This window comes from Anarrhichthys ocellatus, unplaced genomic scaffold, assembly GCF_004355925.1.
Source record: "Anarrhichthys ocellatus isolate YVR2014 unplaced genomic scaffold, GSC_Weel_1.0 scaffold139, whole genome shotgun sequence".
NCBI classification, from domain to species: Eukaryota; Metazoa; Chordata; class Actinopteri; order Perciformes; family Anarhichadidae; genus Anarrhichthys; species Anarrhichthys ocellatus.
Genome location: NW_022280169.1, coordinates 205,614 through 225,828, shown reverse-complemented (window position 1 = coordinate 225,828; position 20,215 = coordinate 205,614). Strand labels below are relative to the sequence as shown.

At 42.3% G+C, this 20,215-nt stretch overlaps 1 protein-coding gene across 1 annotated transcript; it reads left to right on the top strand.

Annotated features, from left to right (window-relative positions):
- The first annotated feature begins 329 nt into the window (after positions 1 to 329).
- On the top strand, positions 330 to 18,597 carry abhd17c (abhydrolase domain containing 17C, depalmitoylase). Its single transcript, XM_031877527.1, has 3 exons — positions 330 to 1,255; positions 7,493 to 7,672; positions 15,869 to 18,597. The coding sequence occupies exons 1-3, from the start codon at positions 771 to 773 to the stop codon at positions 16,086 to 16,088; spliced, it is 885 nt and encodes a 294-aa protein (XP_031733387.1). The 5' UTR covers positions 330 to 770; the 3' UTR covers positions 16,089 to 18,597.
- Positions 18,598 to 20,215: the final 1,618 nt, after the last annotated feature.

Sequence of the window (20,215 nt, the reverse complement as noted above, 5' to 3'; positions counted from 1 at the left end):
GCAAATCCCGGTGAAATATGGTCTAAATGTGATCGTTTAATCAACATCTTCAAATAGTCAGTGAAAAAAACTTCACTTTTGAACCAATTTAGAACATCTTTTCACCCGAGACCATAGTCAATAATCGTCTTTTCAATGGAAAAATGCTCACTGAGAATTCTTTACAACTTTTTTTTACATACAGTTATATAGACAGACACAATCATTTGACAACTCTGCCTAGAATAAGAAATAAGAACAAAATAAATGCAATACTACAATGAAACTAAAGTCCAAAATACAATCAAGTAATCTGAAATAAAAAATGACTAAAATAAATTGACATAAAAAAACGTAACAACAAAATAAAAGCCAAACAGGATATCCGGTTGTACCGGAAGACCGGCTTGTATCCATTCTAGAGAAATGGCCGTTCTCATTCTTACAATACATTAGCAACAAATCTTGACGTATAGCAAATAATGTGTTTCGAGGGCGGAATTGTTCTGTCGTGAATCGTCGCTGCACTATTTTGTGCTGTAGAATAATATGAATTGGAATGTTGCGTTTGTATTGCTCTCTAATCTTCATGAAGTCTAAGTTTTGTTGTTAGCTAGCTAACTACCTGCCCGCTAGTGCGTTAGCTGCCCAGCCGAGAGACCGAGCCATCGGTCATCCAACGCTGTCCGATAAAGTCTGTTAATGTGGAAAGAATAGGACCTCATACCTGAAGAAAACTGTTCTTTTGATTCAATAAACGGGAATCATTGGGGTAACCCCGCGCCTGTCACATGCCCGAACAAGGCCCCAGGATGAATGGCTTTTCTCTTGGTGAGCTGTGCTGGCTGTTCTGTTGTCCGCCCTGCCCCAGCCGCATCGCGGCCAAGCTAGCTTTCCTACCGCCGGAGCCCACTTACTCGATGCACACAGATGCTAATGGGGTAGCTAGCTTACATTTAACCGAACGGGCAGACTGGCAGTACTCTCAACGAGAGCTCGATGCAGTGGAAGTGTTCAGCACCAGAAGCAGCCGGGGTAACCGGGTCGGGTGTATGTTTGTGCGCTGCGCCCCGAACAGTCGGTACACGCTGCTGTTCTCCCACGGTAACGCTGTGGACCTGGGGCAGATGTGCAGTTTTTACATCGGCCTCGGCTCCAGGATCAACTGCAACGTATTCTCCTACGATTACTCGGGCTACGGAGTCAGCACTGGCAAGCCTTCTGAAAAGAACCTGTATGCGGACATCGAGGCGGCCTGGCAGGTCCTGAGGAACAAGTGAGTATGAGCCATGAGAGTATTTGGGATCAGTTTGATGTTCATGTAGTCAGCTAGTCCAATACATGATCATATTGAGGAAGGTAAAGGCTAAAGGTTTTTCATTCTAACCAATTCTGTGGCAGAGCCTAACAACTCAATGTACAACCACTGTGCAAGCTGTGACATACATGAATGGTAATGTGAAAAAATAGTTTGAAGTCATAAACTATTCAGAATCCATGGAACAAACCTTTCATGTATTCCTGTTGTAGTGCAGTACTGTCAAAACCCAATTTTAGTAACCAAAAAACGGACTGGACCATAACACTAGGAGTAGAACCAACAATTGCTGCATCACAATTTGAGGTCTGCATCTGTTTAAGTCCAACTTTCAAGACAGAATACATCCTTTGAGTAAACACTGTAAACCACATCATCCACTGAGTTGTCTGGGTGGAAATGTTTCGTTTCATGATTCAATTCACAATCAATACTTCAGAATAGAAAAGGGGGCACCAGTAAGCTTACTTGATGAAAGTCACTGTTTGACCAAACAGAAAATCACAATGTCAAGTGTGTGAGTATGCAGCTTTTTACATTTAAAACAGTTGATGGGGTATAGCATGTTAGTCTTGTCTCTGTGTGAGAATATTCAAATGAAAGTGTAATTTACTGACCAACATCACTTGTTGGTGTGTTCTGGAGAAACAAAAGGTGAAGCTCCTCTGAGAGCAGGCTGTCTGCTGCTGCTACACTAGTACTGACTCTCTACATTTATAGTGGAGTCTCCTCTACAGGTGCAGTGTGTTTGACAGCTTTAGGTCAAGTTAACGGCTGCTCCACAAACAGTAGAAAATGGAGCATTTCTGCTTGTTGGTCACATGTTGTGATAAACTGCTGTTTCCTCCCTCACTTCTGAGGGTTTTATTGTGTTTGTGACAACGAGAGTTCTCAGCATCTACTGGAGTCAACTGTAGCCACACTGGATCTTTTTATTCTCTCTGCCATGATGTGAGTCTCAGGCTGTCCTGAGCCGGAGTCGATGTGTGTGTCGGAGTAAAGCACGACTCCGCTCCTCGTGCAACGACGGGAACAGAGAGAGGTTTGCAACGCCGCTTTTCTCCACAGAGATCTCACTTCATAACTTCTAAAGTACTGATCGCAGAACTGTGAACTCCGGACCTTATCGATACTCAGGGTATTTACTACTGTCTTATCGGTTCTGTTTAGAACCGGGTATTGGGGGGAATCCCTAGTTGCTGTGTGTGTGAGAGTGCTTTTGTTAGTGCAGGAATTTGTCACGCTGCATCGCATCCGTTGGTCCTCTGAGGGATCAGGTACAAGATACACACAAGTACTTTACCTTTGTCTGCTAAGCTTACTGTTTTTATTAGGTAATTCAATCCAAACGGTGCCCAAATGCATGCCTGATTCTGGACATCAATAACAAGTGTACTCTTGTGTGTGTGTGTGTGTGTGTGTGCGCGCGCGCTCTACTCTGTCCAGGTGCTGCACATGTGCTCTCGCAGTTGAGAATATTTGATATACTTAAAATGATTTATTTTTCTCTTTTAATCCATACTTATTTCTATCCTTGTGCGGCTGTAACGTCTTGGGATCAATAATGACTTATCTTATCTTCTCTCTTTTGTTTAGTCAACACAATGTCATAAACAACGTTCACATGAATATTGACATTTGTGATTCAGTTCAGAATCGGAGGGTCATGTTTTTCCACCACCCACTTTTGGGTGTCTGTTCTGGAGCTTTTGTGGCAGTCACGTGATCTTCCCCATCAGAGGTAGTTTAGATCTTCAAACTTACGTTATTCGCTGCACTTTCAAGGATTTCTCGTCTAAATTGGCTGAAATGAGAAGTTATTCTTGACATTGGTGAAGGCTTGTCTAAATGCAAACACCTAATAAACTCTCAGTTGAAATGACTTGTACAGTGGTTCCTTAATGCATGAGCCTACTTTACCAGAACACGGCTCACTTCTCCACCCAGCTGCTGTCTATTAGGTGGCCGTAACAACGGAACGTCTTCATCGACTTCTGGCCACAGGAACTCTCCAGGAACCCTTTTTTAAGGAACTTGTGAACTCAACCTGTACTCTTTGACCACATGAACTGTGGTAGGGATACAGATTTAGATCATTTTTCATCCTGGCTCACTCTAGTGTTATTTCAAAGACACTAGACTCTTATTTAGAGTGTGAGACCATAAACACCTCCAGTTGTATGCCAGTGTCTGCCTGTCCAGTCAACATTTGTGTTACACTCACTTAACTATTAACAGTATCTTTTTTGTTTTGTACTATTTTAGAGTGGAAAAGAGCACCATGCAGAAGGACACCAAGACATTTGAGCTGTCAGAACTTTGACCAAGGTCTCAGAACTTCCATTATCCTGTAAGGGCTATGGCTTGTTCACAATCAGTGTTAGGAAAGGCCAAGTGATGCAAATGTCAAAGCTTTATACTCTGACTCCTGAAACCTTGTTCCAACAATCAGCAGCCACGGGCTAAGCAGCTGCTTGGAGCGCTCTGAAAACTACATATTTTGGAAGGAGCACACAGCGGATTTTTCAAGTTTTATTTGAGTTGAGTTTAAAAGTGTCGCTATATCTGCTGCTACATCCATCTCCCATTTCGCTCCGGTACCGCTCGCACCATGAGTTCAAAGCATGCCAGAGAGAGTCGGGCCCAGAATGTATCGAAAGTGTTGAGTCATAATTCTCACGGAACCTATGTTACCCGAAGGCAACGTCTTCTTTGTTATGCTGTCACTCATGGGGTCCAGATCAAGGCCATGAGTCTGAAAGTCAAAAAATACAATCTAACCGTGACGAAAAGATCTGAATATGAAAATATACAATCTGCAACTGAAAAATGTAAGCCACAACAGACCAAGGCAAATGCTCAAAATACAGTCAATCTGCAATTGTTTTGGAATTTAAATAAGCCAATAATTAGCAAATAATTCTTGTCCATGTCTGCTCATCTCAGACCGGTATGGGCTGGGCACATTGCCTGCTGGGTTGTATAACTTTTAATACGTTTATTGAAAGCTTCTCTATACAGATTTGATGGAGAGCCTACGGTATTATTGTCCTATTGCTTCACCGTGCTATCATATTATGTGGATCATAGGCCGATCATTACTTCATATACAATAAAGTCGACCCGTAGATTTCTTATTGTGAACATGCCTCAGATTAATGTCCCATCTGACAGATGGTCTAAAGGCTACTGAAAGGAAACCAAAAGAGTCTCTTCCTGCCGAGCATTAAATTCACACTTCATTGTTCCTGACCCTCTGGAGAGCAACCTCCCAAGCAAGAATCGGTGTTCATCATTAGGCTGTCCTTAGCTTTATGTTGATTCAATAACTTTCTCATTATATTTTGTGTGAAATCATTAAGACTGTGCCCTTAAACAGCAATTTCATTTCATAGTGGCAGTCCTTTTACTTAGCCTTTAGGGCTCTGCTCAATTGATGCTGCTAGAAAACTTTGAAGATAAAGATTTGTTTGCACAACGATTAGTTGGCTTGACATTTTGATAATTGCTTAATGAGTTTATTGTACTTGTTGCTCTTGTTTGAAATTACATCTCCCCAATCAGGTTTTAAAGAATCACTTCCTGTTGTACCCCGAACCCCTAACAGATGAAACTGTCACAGCTTAAGAAAATCAATGGGTTGGAATGAAATGTGGGTGTTTGGGTTGCAATGGCAAATTAAGGGAGCTTGTCTTAAAAGAAGAAAGTGGAGTAATCTGTTACCCGGTATCCGGCTCCTGTTGTGCATGTGACGGGGGTGTTCCTGGCTTTCATAGCTTCATCTTATTGAAATGTTTGATGTTACCTGTGTTTGAAATGTACTTGTTTTAAACTTCCATCTTTTCATCCCAAAAAAAGTTCCACGCAGCTGATTATGCGAACCTTTACAAACAATGATTTTGTCTGAACTGGGCTTAGATGGGCTTTTGTTTTTACCGAGTTTCTTCATTTGTGTTCCTGCAAAGCTGTTTCTTTCTGTGCAGTTTGGCATTGGTAGGTTTACTTCCCCCACAGAGACGCTGCCACAGCATAACATAGATCCAACTAATCTATGATCAAATTAGTTTCAAACTATTTTTATATTTGATTGTAATTGGCTAGTTGTTGCAGCCTAATCTGTCTTTACCCTTCTCATTACCAGAACAATTGACACACATGATGCCCAGTTATGGCTATAATCAGCCTTTAGTTTTTGTACTTCGGTCTAGTCCAAACAGTGTGCTGTATCAAAGTCCAGTGTTTAGTGAGTCAGCTGGCCAGCGGGTGCTTTGTGTTTCCATGTGTGCGGTCATCATCTTCTGACAAGACGGCTGCTCAGTTCAGTTGCTGCTTATCAGAGGCTGGATTTGTCTAGGCCAACAGAAGATTAGTCACACCCAAGGTGTTATCTGAAGAGCTCTTATGATGGCATCACTTCATAGCACACATACAACCCAGCAACTCTTGTCCAAACCCTTTGTCATGGTTGTCTTTTCAGCAACGGTCTAATCCTTCTGTGTGAGTGTTGATGCAGAGAGCTGCTGAACGCGTCTGCTCGGCCAGCACTGTCAGGACAAGAGAGGGTTTTTAATGCTTCCTCCCCAGATTGGAAGTTCTGGCAGTAGAACATGCCATCCCGGTCCTCCCCTCCTGCCCTGACGGGCCTGTTTTCTGTCAGCCCTGCCTTTGACCCTGCTGTACTTAAGAAGAGAAGTCATGCTACTGGCCAGGTCTCATATCAGATGGTTCTCTGCCATGACCCACCCAGTGCATACCTGACACCAGGCATCCCCGGTCTCTACAATGTTTTTCCAAGCACGCTCAGATCTAGGCTAGGGATTGTCCTAGTTTAGTTTCTGAATGTCTCTACTGAACCACTCTGTGTCACGTCACCTAACAGAGCATGGGCTCTTAACTAGTTTCAACACACACTGTGCCCACCAATCTTTTATTTCATTTTTGAATAGTGTATTTTTATGAAGGAAAAAAACACTAAATGACTATAACAAAGTAAAAGAAGATTTACAAATTACAATTTGTAATGGTTTTGTAAATGGTTTTTGGGATGGTGGCAAAAAATAAATAGTCTGGAGCCAAGTAGACCAGCTGCTATCAAACAACAAAGGGATCTGTATCTGCCAATATGGATCATCAAGGATCAATAATTAGTATCGGTAGCAAAACAACGTGATCAGGGATCTAAAAGTTGGACCACCCCCGTGTTCCGGTTCAGTTCACGCGGTCACTGATTGACGTTAAACCAGAACACCAGCGGATCTGGTTGCAGGTTGTTTTTTTAACTCAAAGTAGAATGAGGCGGCCCAGATACTGATGAGATGATGAGGTCAAAGAGCTTCAGGGAGAGGAGGCTGTTTGTGTAGCACAGCTTGACGCAGGGCTGAGCTGTGAGTGGAGCTGGGCCTGGATAAAGGTGGAGGTCTAAACAGACATGAAGGGAGTGTTTTTATTTCCTTTATTTTCTTTTATGTGTTGTATGACTAAAACCTTTGAAAATGAGATCTGTCTCAATGGATTTTGTCTAAATAAAGGTTAATAATATTGATTGCAAAAAAAAAAGCCAACCGTTCAACTAAAACTGAAATACTGATAAATAACTGAATAATACATTCGTTTTTTGCTGAAAGTAAATGTCTTATCACTTAATTTTCTTCTCAGAGTAAACCAGAATGCTACATTTTAAGCTCATATTTAAAATACAATTCTCCCGGGGAGCATGCCCTCGTCCCCCCGACAGGGTATGGGTTCGGGGGCTTGTCACCTTTTTCACCTATTATGAGTTTGCAGGTATGATATAAAAATTTATCCAAAATCCACATATAAAAAACAATATTCACAAATATTTCTGATGCACTCACAACTCTCATATTGTTTTGTATTCTCATTGAAAACATAATCGGGATGTTGTAACATTTGTATACAAACTGCTGAACCTGCATTTACAGACTGCTTGTCATATGTCATCGTCACTGCATTTGTGTGTCGTTTTTAATATCGTAAATGTGTTCGGCAAAAACATCCGAAAAATGTGGCCGTTCACCAGTCATGACCAGCATCAGCTGGTGCACCTCTACTAAAGACTGAACATGAACCTAGACCACGCTGCCTCTTTATTTCACTGGCTTTTGAGTTGCTTCTACAGTCTGGTGTTGTCTTCTATGTAAAGTGTGTGTGTGTGTGTGTGTGTGTGTTGTGCAGGTATGGAGTAACACCTGAGAACATCATCCTGTACGGTCAGAGTATCGGCACCGTGCCCACCATCGACCTGGCTGCTCGCTATGAATGTGCTGCTGTCATCCTCCACTCACCACTCATGTCGGGGCTCCGGGTGGCCTTCCCCGACACTCGGAAGACTTACTGCTTTGATGCCTTCCCCAGGTGAGTCTCACCATAGCAACGGTTACCTGGGAAACTAGCAGCCATGTTTTAAAATCCAGTTTCCACTGTTTGAAACCAGACTAGTGCCACTCTGCAATGTCGCTATGCAGTCTTCCTTTTCTGGCAATGTTAGTTTCGGCACCTGATTTAGATTTAGCTTTGGTCTTTTGATTTATTATCAATCAAAGTTTAGTCATTTGATTTCCATTCAGTTAGTCTGGTTTCCAACATGCATTTTAGATTTTTCTGTTGCTAAACATTTTGATGCTACAGCCGTCGCCGTCTGTTTTGTAGAGTTACCATGGTTACAGGAGTCGTGATACTGAAGCAGCAGGGTGCTGCGTCATCAAATGGTCTCTTTCCCCCGATGTGCTTGTTGGTTAGTCTTGTTTTCAGTCTCTGATTGAAAGAGCTGACTAATCAACATCATCTTTACTGCACCTGTGTAGAGAATGTAGATTATTTTCTTGCCGCAAAATGATCGGACATATTTTGAACAATTGTTTATCCTGTAGTTTATTCGGATTCTTCCTAAACCACCGCGCTTTAGTCCAACACACAGTGCACTGCTTTATCCAAACTTGTTTCAGAACTGTTCCTATATTCCAATACACCCTTTACATCTGTGTGACAGTGATAACAGAAAGAGACTTTTGTGATCTGTTAAGTTAAATAACTGTACTTTATTCAAACTGCAGGTGTGGGATTTATTTTTTCAGGGGTTGACTTGAACTTATGGAATTTACAGCACACACGCCACAAAGTAATGGCTTTAATATACAGAGGTTTCCATGGACCTGCTGTTCAATTAAATCCATCTCTCTCTCTGCAGATGGTCCGTCTCAGCAGGCAGCGTGCCGTGTCTGCATATTCAGTGTTTTCAAAGTAGAATATTGGCACGGATTGATCATTTTAATCAGTTACATCAGTGAAACCATCTCTAAAATGTATTATATTTAAACAATGGATGTTCAACAATCTAATTTAGCACGTTTTGTCAATGTCACCTGTTTTTTAGGAGAAATGCAGCAATTACCACACATCTGTATGGTTCATACAGTGTGTTGGGAAGGGTTTTAACAGAATTATTCGGGTTGCTTCACGCCAAATTCCGACCGACCTAGCTAGCTTAAGAACAGGCGTTCACCCTCTAGCTAAACTACTACTACTACTTACTGGGAAAGTGGCTGCACGTGTTGACAACAATGCACACTACGTATTGGCTGCTGACGAACGGGTGAACTGTGGATTTGGTTTCCTATTTTGCTCATACACTGCAGCTGGCACTAAATGATGGATTTAACCTGTTTTGTGCATCAGCTGAGCAGCTTGTTAGTTGTGCTTTTCGTTAATGTTGTTGGTTAATGATCGCTTAACGAGGATGGCCTATCTGTCTAAAATAAATGTGTGGAGCGTTGTCTGGTTCTGGCAGTAACAGCAATATTTAAATATCACTAATGCAACAACTATATGGTTTGCTGTCCCTGTTTTTGGTTTATGTTAAAAAGTGGTAGCCCCTGTTGGCAACCAAACGCCAAGAATTGGTTGCCAATTTCTTGAAATAGTTGCCAATGGCAATCTGGCAACCTTACTGCTTATGTAGCTAATGGGATCCATACCAAACGCCTGCATCAGCCATCACTAATGTGGCTGTTGCAGCCCCTAGGCAAAGCTTCTCAGTGACACATTCTTTGCCCTACTTTTTTGAGTGAAAGTATTAGGTCACTCCTATCACTGCTGAAGGTTTGGGAGAGCTCCAGAAGAACCCTAACCTGTTAGAAGTTGCCAGGAGATGTGGTTCAGGAAGAGACAACAGTGAGCCGATTAAAGATTACTTTGGTGACCGACTTCATGCAAGATACAGAAACCAATGTCCTTCAAACTTTACACTTTTTGCAACAATGAAAATGAAGCTGTGCAACTATGATGAATCTGTCGGAACCATCAACTCGGGCAGGAATTGATCAAACATGATATTGAGATTCATCTTCTTGATGTGTAGCATCTAACAGCTCGCCAAAAAGCTGCATAACTTAACTGCAATTTAATGTGGAACTACTCCATCCTTATTTAGCATACTTACTCATCCTAGCCATCTGTCAGCTCATTTTATGTAATCAAACTGACAAGTCAGGTAATGACCGCTGGATGCTTGTGTTTGTCTTGTACCTACAGGTTGAGGAATCTTGCACACACGGCTCCATGTGGCGTCTGTAGGAAACCAACTGCAAAGAATTCAGCACTGTGTTAGCACTGAACTCTTCGTGCAAAACCGAATAGTTCGAAGCTTCATTCATAACCTTGACATTCAAATTCTAAATCAATGCTGTGCTGCACAGCTTTTTTAAAAATGTCTATTCATTCTTTGCACAGGCCTTAACACCAGGGATGTGACCAACAAACAACCCAAAAATGCAAAATACTCGCCTGATAATTTTTCGCATCAAAACTATTCATACCGGGTGCAAATTTTGGACATGCAGATTGTTACTCTTTCAACAAAAGGTTGGAATAGATTTATGCAGACAGTGGACCAACTACCAGGGTCCTGTTGACTCAGAACAGCGTCTGGCACTCAGTCTGAGGTCAACTCTTATTATTAGAATACAGTTACACAGTGTGTCTGTCTAGACCAGGGGTCGGCAACCTTTACTGTCCAAAGAGCCACTTTGCCCTATTTTCCACCAAATACATTTTGTCTGGAGCCGCAAAAGCTATTTGATATCACAGCTTACAGAGTTTTATATATAGTTATATTATATATACAAAAACTATAGTTTGTTGTATTTATGAAATTATACAACAAGAATAAAGACAATTCTTGACATTGTATTGCTATTTTACCTGTTAGAACAATATCAAACTCTTATGAAGAGGAGAGTTTGCTGCAGCAGTTGAGAAATCATCTCCAGCGTGATATTTTTCATGAAATGCTGTGTGCTTGTTCTGGAAGTGTCTTTCAACATTACATTGTTTGCACATATCAAACATACAGGTAAACCAGCATCGTTGGCAGTGAAAGCAAATGAAGACGTCCATGCAGAATTAAACTCTCTATTTTCCTCCGTGACTTTTCTTTCTTTGGATTTATCCATTGGTAGTTTACTGAGGGCGGGGGTCTGCAGATCATGATTAGCCACCTGCAGGGAAAGGCTCCTGACAGCGATGTAATAGGCGTCCACCTCTTCATGTGGACGCTCGTAAACGCATACGTTTAGAAACAATGACGTAGACGCCCACGTTCGCTACTTGATTGGTTCTTAGCAGTCACGACGTGTCCTTCCCTGATTCGTCACGCCCCTATCACGTGAGCCTTTCCCGGAAGATCACAAACAACAACATTGATTACCGATCAGGTTAATTCAACACGGACAACTGATTACAGGCGTTGCTGACCTTGTTGTCTTTACTAGCAGCTGTTGTTCAGGTAAAGTCTGCATTTCTGCAGAGGAAGCAGCTGTTATTGGAGCGATCAGTGAGCGAGGTGTCCAGCGGGGTTATCGGCTCTATGGAGCGGACGTCTGAAGTCACGGTTGGCGGCTTTGAGGAGGACGGACACAAAATGGAGGACTTTCCTTTTCTTATTAATGCTTATTTTGTTCTGCACAACTATTGTGAAGTCCACACACAAACTATAAAGGAACAAAACATGAAATGCTCTTTAGTAGGACAGAGACTTCAGCCACCAGCAGAGCTACGAGTGAGAATGGAAACGAGTGAGACGTGTGTTGATAATCTAGTAAAACATTATGTGCAAGTATTAATATTAAAGTAAATTTGATGTGTGAGAGAGATAAAGACCCACAGCGCTGTAACTAAGTGAAAAATAAAACTTCTAAAACTTTCCACTAAATGTGCGTTTGAGTTTATAGAGTATCAAACACGACCTTTCATTCTTAAAGACTACTTTATTACTCGTAGTCGTATTTTAACTAAGCAACCAATCTACTTCCTGTTTACACTGGCACCCACCCGCATGCCCAGTGTACGTGAATAGTCACGTGATATTCGGTTTCATGCGCTTTAGTCTTTAGTCTGGACGGCGATCATCTCAAACGATGCAGAAACGGCGTGTGGATGGAGATCGTTTTAGTTTTAAAACTCCGCTTTAAAACAAAACGTATTAGTGTGGATTTAGCCTCAGGGAGCTGCAACAGACGGGCTGAAGAGCCGCGGGTTGCCGACCCCTGATCTAGGGCCTTTATTGTGAAAGGAAAGCCTTTGACAAGGTTAAAAGAAGATTTAAAGTTTGCAGTCTTTGTTCAAACTGCACACCGGAGGATTCTTTCTGCCAGAAAGGGTTCATTTCAACCCAAACCACAATCTGTAACGAAACCTAACCCAATAGTTGTGTTGCCTAAAGCTGAGAAGATTTCTGGCAGAAAGCTGAAGTTCTCACGTGCTTTAAGTTGGGACTACGGAGCCTCACTATTGTTGTATACTACAGTATACATTTTGAATATGTCCATTTTGCACAACGTGATTGGTTAATGCCCTCATTTGCGGTGCAAAAGCTCAGAAAAATCAACCTTGTTCCAGAAAAACCAGCCTCTCCATACACATGGAGCAGAGGCTCGGGGAGACGGGTGAAGTGAGGATAATGTTGATGTACCGGTTTGAAACAGTGGTGATGATGTCCTAAGATATGACAGACAGACCTCATTAGAAGCTTTGCATGTAAATAGATGACGTTTGTTATAGCTACAGTACAGCTCTATATATTCTGCACGCACGAGCCACGCTCCTGTTGGGACCAGTAACTGCGGTGTAGGCCACTTCATTAGGACGGTGGTGTCGTAGTAACATGCCACCTCACTGGGTTTGTGATTTGGTGACACGACCATGTTGAAACTTCATGAGTCTGCTTTGTCTCCGTAGTGTGTAGTGTGCAGTGTTGTAAGAATGGACAGCACAATAGGACATGACCTCTCCAGCTGTGGTCTGAGTTGGGTCTAGCGGTCCGCTGTTGACCGGGCTGTGAGAGAACAATAATACTACTAATAACAGTACTACTAGTTATTATTCTTTATAACCCTCATCAAGTTTTGTTCTCGCTTCAGCACCACACATTTCAGCAGGACTGCGTTTCCATTATATGCAAGAACTACTAAGAGCTCAAGTGAATGCAGTGCAAAACAACAGTACCCCCCCCCCCCCTCATGTAGAGAGCAGGTGTTTCTATCATTTGGTCCACCCCATTTTTATCATTGCTGATCAGCTAAATAACAAACACCTCTGTGTATAATGTGAAACCATTCAATCACAACTCACAAACTACATCGTCCAAAATGATCATACTGTTGAATCAACGTCTGTCTAAAACTGCTTCAAGTTTAATGAAGGTAGGATTTTAGCTGAGTATTAAAAAGAAAACCTGGTCTGAAGGATTTATAAGTTTATATTGGCGAGTACCATTTCCAAATCACAAGTGCAGTCATTTAAATAATTGACATAATTAACGGTGGAAGAGCTGAAAGTTGTGGGTGTCAGACAAGCCTACGGTCACCGATTCCCTCACTAGAGCTCATCTTTCCGACACGGAAAGGCCAAGGATGCTTAGTTTGAAGGAGACCCCCCCTCTGTGTAAGTTACCATCACATGGACCTAAAGGGCAGAGCTGTGTCAGCCTTCTATCAAATATTGTCGGACATGACTGATTCGATTTAGGTTCAATTTGATATGTGTCTGTAGTAATATTTAATAATGTCAAGTAAACCATTGGCTAAGTTGGTCTTACAGGTTTATAAGTTCTCTTTTCTCTGAGAAACAGAACTCTTCCAAAAGCAGCTGCATTCCATCAGATTCCACTGATGTAGGAACAAGATGAATTTGTGCTTGGTTCATGTTGACAACTATGACCGGCACAAATACAGGTCTGTAGATAATGGCAAGTTTAAGTTCTAGTCGCAGTATTGGTAGAAAAACTGCAATTGGATATTTTCCTCCAAATGATGCGGCTCTACCAAGGAACAAATGCTCCCCAAAACTTAAGTCTACTGCCACACCAACAATGGACATGGATGCACAGAGAAATCTGTCCTCAAATACAGTTTCAACTAAAACACTACCAGCTGGGTATTGGGTCTAGTCCTGGGTAAGGCTGGGGTCATCTGTCTTAAATGAAACAGCTCTTTTTTCAGTTATTACCCTCAACTAGTGTTGGTGGTGGCACTTTTACCATTGCATGTTTTGCATTCTGCAGTTCTTTTATCAGTGTTTCTAATTGTGTGTCTGAGTGGGGAGATAGAATCTGTGGTGTCAAAGCTTCCCAGCTGGATCTCTATAGAAAGCAGCAGGAGCGCACTGTCGGCATAAAGCAGCCGTTCTCCAATCAAGCGAGATGCTGAGGTTTGGCCCACTTTTAGATTTCAGTATGTCACACACCAGTGCTGCAGTTGTTCAAGTTGTTTTTCAAGGTTGACACAAATATCTTTGAATTGGCACTTCTCACAAGTTCTACTTAGATTTGTTATTTTATTTCTTTATCTTTGGCTGTGGATGAATATGCAGGACGTCCTGTGCTCCAAGCCTGGGAACAGGCATGCTTCAAGACTAAGTGATTGGTCCATACGTAGAGCACACCTTCCCCTCCATAAAGAAGTCTGCATGTGTCTATATGAATGCTTGATGTCACTCTGTCATGAGAGGTCTGTACACTGTGAGATCGGATCTTGCTCTCACTGGGATCTGATCAGACTACATGCTGAGGTGGCCTGGCTTATATTGACTTATAGTGAGTGGTCTCAGTGAGTGTGGACAGCATGTGGACTCAATCCAGACAGTTTCTCTCTAGGTACCTCACGATTCCATTCCGATGCTCCATATTCCTCCACTATGAGGTTCACGAGACACACCAGGAACACATTCATGTTGATACGCCATGAAAGGAATACTTCACCCCTAAAATGACCATCTTACTCATCTTGTCACCTTAAATTGTTGAAGAAATCTTTGTTTTTCTCATGTTTCCATGTTGAATAGTGACTCGAGAAACAAAAGTCTTCATGAATTGAATTAAATGGGGCAACACAACAAGAAAACATCTGTTTACAAAGTGACAACTCGTGTAGTATAATCTCATAAGTGTCATTTATCCACTCGTATGCTCACTACTACAAACGCATGCATTTTTGGCAAAATTGTACGAGTTAACACACTTGAGATGAGTTGCATGCATGTGTTGTCATGAAACCGTGTGGCGGAAGTGTTTCAGAATAGTGCGTTGTGTAGTTTGTGAAACAGTGAGCATACGACAGGATACATGAGACCTGGGTCATACTGAGCAGTGAGAGCTTCTAAACCAATGGGTTCATTTAGTCTTCAAATCAAGGATTTACTCCGTTTTGGGCTGTTTCCAGATTCTTTGCTCGCTGAGGAGGCAAGAAAAAATGTTTTCTTCAAGGTAACACGCTGCGAGTGATGGATGTACAAAGGGTCCTATTAAGAGTGAAGGATGGCTCAAAGAAAATACAAACCCTAATAGTATCTGCAAATTAAATGTTTGTCCGTCACAGGCATCATTTGCTCCTGTGTAAGAGTATCTGTATAGCTGGGAGCTCACATTCATAGAAATATTGGGAGAGATTATGTGCATGTGGGACAGACACATCTGTACACCCCAGCTGTGAAGTGAAATGAGCTCACAATGATTTCCCTGCGTTAATCCTCCAACTAGCCTCTATGTTAACAGCAATGGAGGCTGAGCTGCCACGCCTAGTTATGACCAAGGAGGATTAGTACGGGATGTCTCTGCTCAGCAGCGACTGTAGCTTTAACAAGACCCAGCTGATCATTTATGTATTCAATGTGTGTTTCCAGACGGATACATTAACACATCCATGTTGTTGTGTTAGACAGTTTTCCACTTCTCAGCTTTTCTATACATTTAAAAGTTTAGACTAAAACCAAACGTGACATAAGAGGCCACCATGTCACAGTAAATGATCAGAGAACAGCTTGAATGAAAGATGATAAAACTAACATTGAACCTTCTGTTTGCCTGGAGCATCCTATGCACTTAGCTGGAGTACAGTCAAGTGTTCGGACCACTTCACCGTAGCTATATAGCAGTCTGACTAGTTTCTAGACTCCCTTCCACCCTGAGCGTGACATTTGAAAATGGGGAATTTGTCACCGCTTCATGATACCCGTCTTCATACTTACCCTCATCTCTCTCTGTCTCTTTTCGCTGCATAGCATTGACAAGGTGTCCAAGGTGGCGTCCCCAGTGCTGGTGATCCACGGTACGGAAGACGAGGTCATCGACTTCTCCCATGGCCTGGCCATGTATGAGCGCTGCCCCCGTGCCGTCGAGCCACTGTGGGTGGAGGGAGCCGGCCACAACGACATTGAACTGTACGCCCAGTACCTGGAGAGACTCAAGCAGTTCATCTCCTTTGAGCTTCCCACCTCCTGAGGGCAGGGCAGCACTCGGGCCTGGGTTCATCTCAACACACTCATCTCCCACCTTCTTCTCTTAGCATAGGGCATGACTGGAGTCAGCTGATCACACTGCTCTCCTCTGACCGTGGAGCCATTTCAGGGTAGGAATGTGTAGTGGACTGGAAGAGGAGGGGGTTTTACATTGTTGAGGTCCAGGCGAGAGTCGGTGGCCAGTACCGGCCGGGAGTGAAGCTTTGGCTCAACATATACTGTCCCAAAAGCTGGCTGGTGCTCCTACATGTGGACACACTGAGGCACCAAGGCAGTGTCTGCACTCTCTGCTCACTCTGAATTCATCCTGAACTCTCCTTCCCTTCCTCTACTCACTCTGTCTGTCTGAGCGTTCCTCTCATCCTTGCTTTTCTTTTGACTAAGTCTTTGCCGTGTTAAACTTGATTTTTCTATTCTTTTATACCAGGTGAAGAAGTATCAATTTTGCACCTCGAAATACAATTGAAGTTTTTTACTTTTCTGTATTTTTAAGTTACTGTTCAGTGTTTACCAAACAATTGCACTTTGATTGTGCAGATATTTCCAGGTAATGATTTTGTCAGTTTGGAACATGAATATGTTGATTGTTATCTTTGTTTTGTTATCTGCATTCCATGTTTTTAATGCAGGTAGAACTTGTTTCAGTCGGTGTGTTTTTAGAAGCTGTTAACCAGAGTGCACAGCTGCACATCTGGCCTTTGTAGTTCGATCTTTGGAGTCCTGACGCATGCTTCTCTCTCATACAGGAAGACAATAATGCCAAGAAATCTAGCAATTTATACTATGCCTTGCTCATTGGCACACATACAAATCATTATTCAAGTCCTTGAATTCTTTAGAGCCACTGGTAATTTGAGCAGTCAGCACTTGTGTGTCAATACAATGATTAACACCACCAAAGGCTGCAGTCAAACCTCTAGTGTTGATGGAATCCATTGTGATCGCTGCATCATGTGAACTGTAATGCTGAATAGAAACAAAGGACCAACGATCTGTAGAGCTCCTCAGCAGGTCAGTGACGTAATGGGACATGTTGCTGAGGATAAACACCTCGCCATTTCAGCACCTGGTGAAGCCATCGATGACAAAGTAATATTGCAGTCTAATTAGCATGTTCATTTTGTTTATGCATCACAATTCTCACTCTTTGTACCAGGTGCGTACCGTTGCCATGCGATCCAGAAGCTTCCGTCAGTAGTAGAGAGAGCAGCAGGTATTAGGGCTGTGCTTAGGAAACTGGAGATCATGTGGTCAGACAGACCGCTGAACTCCACAGTGTTTCTGTCATTTCACACTACAAATAAAGCCTTATGTTCGTAAACATTTCACCCAGTCCTGTTGACGACAGCAGGTCTTGGTGGTCTTCAGGGGACTGACAACCGCTGCTATTCATCCGATACATCAGTCAATCACTGTGAACGCCAGACCGGTCGGGAACTCTAAGTGACCCTGACCGCTGTCCTCCCCTTTAGTCAGCCGTAGGAGCCGATCCTCAACACTACGTCTGAGCCCTGTGACTGTTCGCTGTTGTCCAAAGACATCTGAAAGAACCACGACGGGGAAGTAAGCAACGCATGCAAATCACCTCATAGTTGTGAACATTTCAACTTGTATCAACTGTGTTTGAATCATTTGTTCTTTTAACCCTTGCAAAGTAAAACATTCACATTGGTGACACAAAACATTCACCGCTCCCATTTGAAGTGAGTGCTGAGCGTCTCAGGAGCGTTGTGTCTGAGGGATATCTGCGATTAGTGATGATCGGATGATCGATCCGTGTATTGCTGTGAAGTGGTTTGTCAGTTAAGTATTTAGTGTGTTCTGATCCTAGCTAATGTTGGGCCGACGTTTTTGGATACGGAGCCCTCGGTCATCTCTAGCATATTGCATCTAGCTCCTCTTTTAAAGGAAATGAAGATCCTGCTTTAGTGCTGATTATTGTTTTGATACTGACATTTTTTACGAGGTTTTCCAGTCTAAATGTTGATAGATTTACACTCTGAAGCTGGTTTGTACGATAATCCTCTGTTCTGGTATACTTCAATATCTTCTCTATACATATTAGCCCTCACACAGGGCGGTCTAGTCTCATTGCTTTAACACTGGAATCCCAATATGCAAATGAAAGGCAGATGAAGCCAGTAGAATCCGATTTTGGTAATGTGTAAAACAGATTATGTAAGCCTTAAACATGCCGTCAACTGATTGTCATAATTGTGGTAGTTGCAAGAAGGCAGCAAAATGGATGTTTTAATGCTTATAATGGAATAAAGGATGCATGGAAGTGTGTGTCCGACCTGATTGTTTCTGTTAGAAAGAGTTCTTATGTTAGAGGGTGGCTTCACCTAAACTGATTAAATATTCTCTCCCTGTAGTGGACTGTACTTGTATCGTGCTCTTCCTGTGTTCCAACCACTCAAACAAGTAATGGTACTCAGACTATTGATATTGTGAATGAATACTAATTATGAGACTTAGTTTTCTAGTTTGGTTATTGGTCCCTGTTCGTAGGGTGGTGCGCCATTATTATTAATAATCGTTCATAATCTTACTGACATTAATAATTCTATTGATGTCAATAATTTAGTTTTCTTATATGCTGATAACTCACACACTCCTTTTCCTTCCCAACAACATCAAAACCAAAACTTGTTACAAATGTCCCGGTCCCCACACAATACAGCATTAACTCCCACGTACTGCAGGCAGTGAAGAGGTGTCATGTTCATGTAACAAAGCCGGCGGTGCTGCGCTGCAGAGGAACGGTTTCCCTCATCCCACCTTCTGTCATTAGGTAAGTGGACTGAGCACTCACACGTCTCCAACGTTGATGCAGCCTGTGAGCCCACAATCCAAGCTAGACACATTAGCCAGGCAACATGCTAATATTAAGTTAAACAGGCTAACCTGAAAATGAAATAGTAAAACATCATTAAAAAAAATGGGTCGCAGTCGGTCGGTACCGATCCATCCGGAGCTTCAGTTTCAAGTGAATCCTGCTGACAGACCCTCGCTGAGAGTTTTACAGTTGTGTTGGGGATATTTCAGTGGATCCAAGTAGAGGATTTCAATGACATATGTTTATCATAGCAATATTTCATTTTTAAATCATTTAAAAAAAATATTCAAATTGTGTGTGTGTGTGTGTGTGTGTGTGTGTGTGTGTACACAACACATTAACAAACTAAGGCTGAGGAAATGAAGAGGTTTCAGGCTTCAATGAACACAGACTGCAGCTTCTCTGAACAGTCATGTCGTTCACTAATATTTTGACTTTCTTGTTTTCTATTCCATATGTTTTATTGTTCTCTAATTGCATCCGTTTGTTTTTTCACTGCTTCTCTTATAACATATTCCATATTCCTCCTCATGTCTTTGCTGTTTAGAAGCAAACAATCCGTCCTGATCCTGACATTTGCTCCTTCGTGTGTTCCATAATTTCAGTCATTGCTGAAAGTGTCCAGGTGCCTGTGTAGACTGACAGACCCTCACTGGAGCTCAGATGCTTAATTTAAACTTCATTTTCAGCCCAATTAATCTCTATGGTAGTCTGTCTGCCAAGATGAAATGATTTAATTCCATTAAAATTTCTTTCATACTTTTGTATGTGTGTGTACATGGTGTATGATTAAATTAAAACATGATTGTCAACATTTATTTTCATAAATGATTTATATAACTGAAATCACTAATTTGTCTCAAGGGTATTGACAGTCAGGGAACAGGATGCACGACATCTACCCAGAACAACAGTACCATGAAGTACCATGGAGTGTCAGCTTCAACACAGGGCCTGTGGTAAACCAGCATGGATTTGATGGACGTTTCTTCTTGGCTGATGAGTGAGTCATGTGTGTGGGCGATGGTGACTAAGTGGAGAGCAGGGCCGTCTTTCAATCGGAGGATAAATGAATGTGAACAAGAGTCTGCCCTGCTACACAGCCAGGCTGCAGAGGTGCAGCGTGAGCTGTGGCTTTATTCAGATAACAAAGGTGTCTCTTCCTTGGCTTCCCTCCAGCTGGTGGCATCCTGGTAGACTGCCTACATCATGTTTGCCTGGACTGCTACGGTCCAAGGCCGAGCAGAACGCAGTCTGAGAAAATGTTGCCC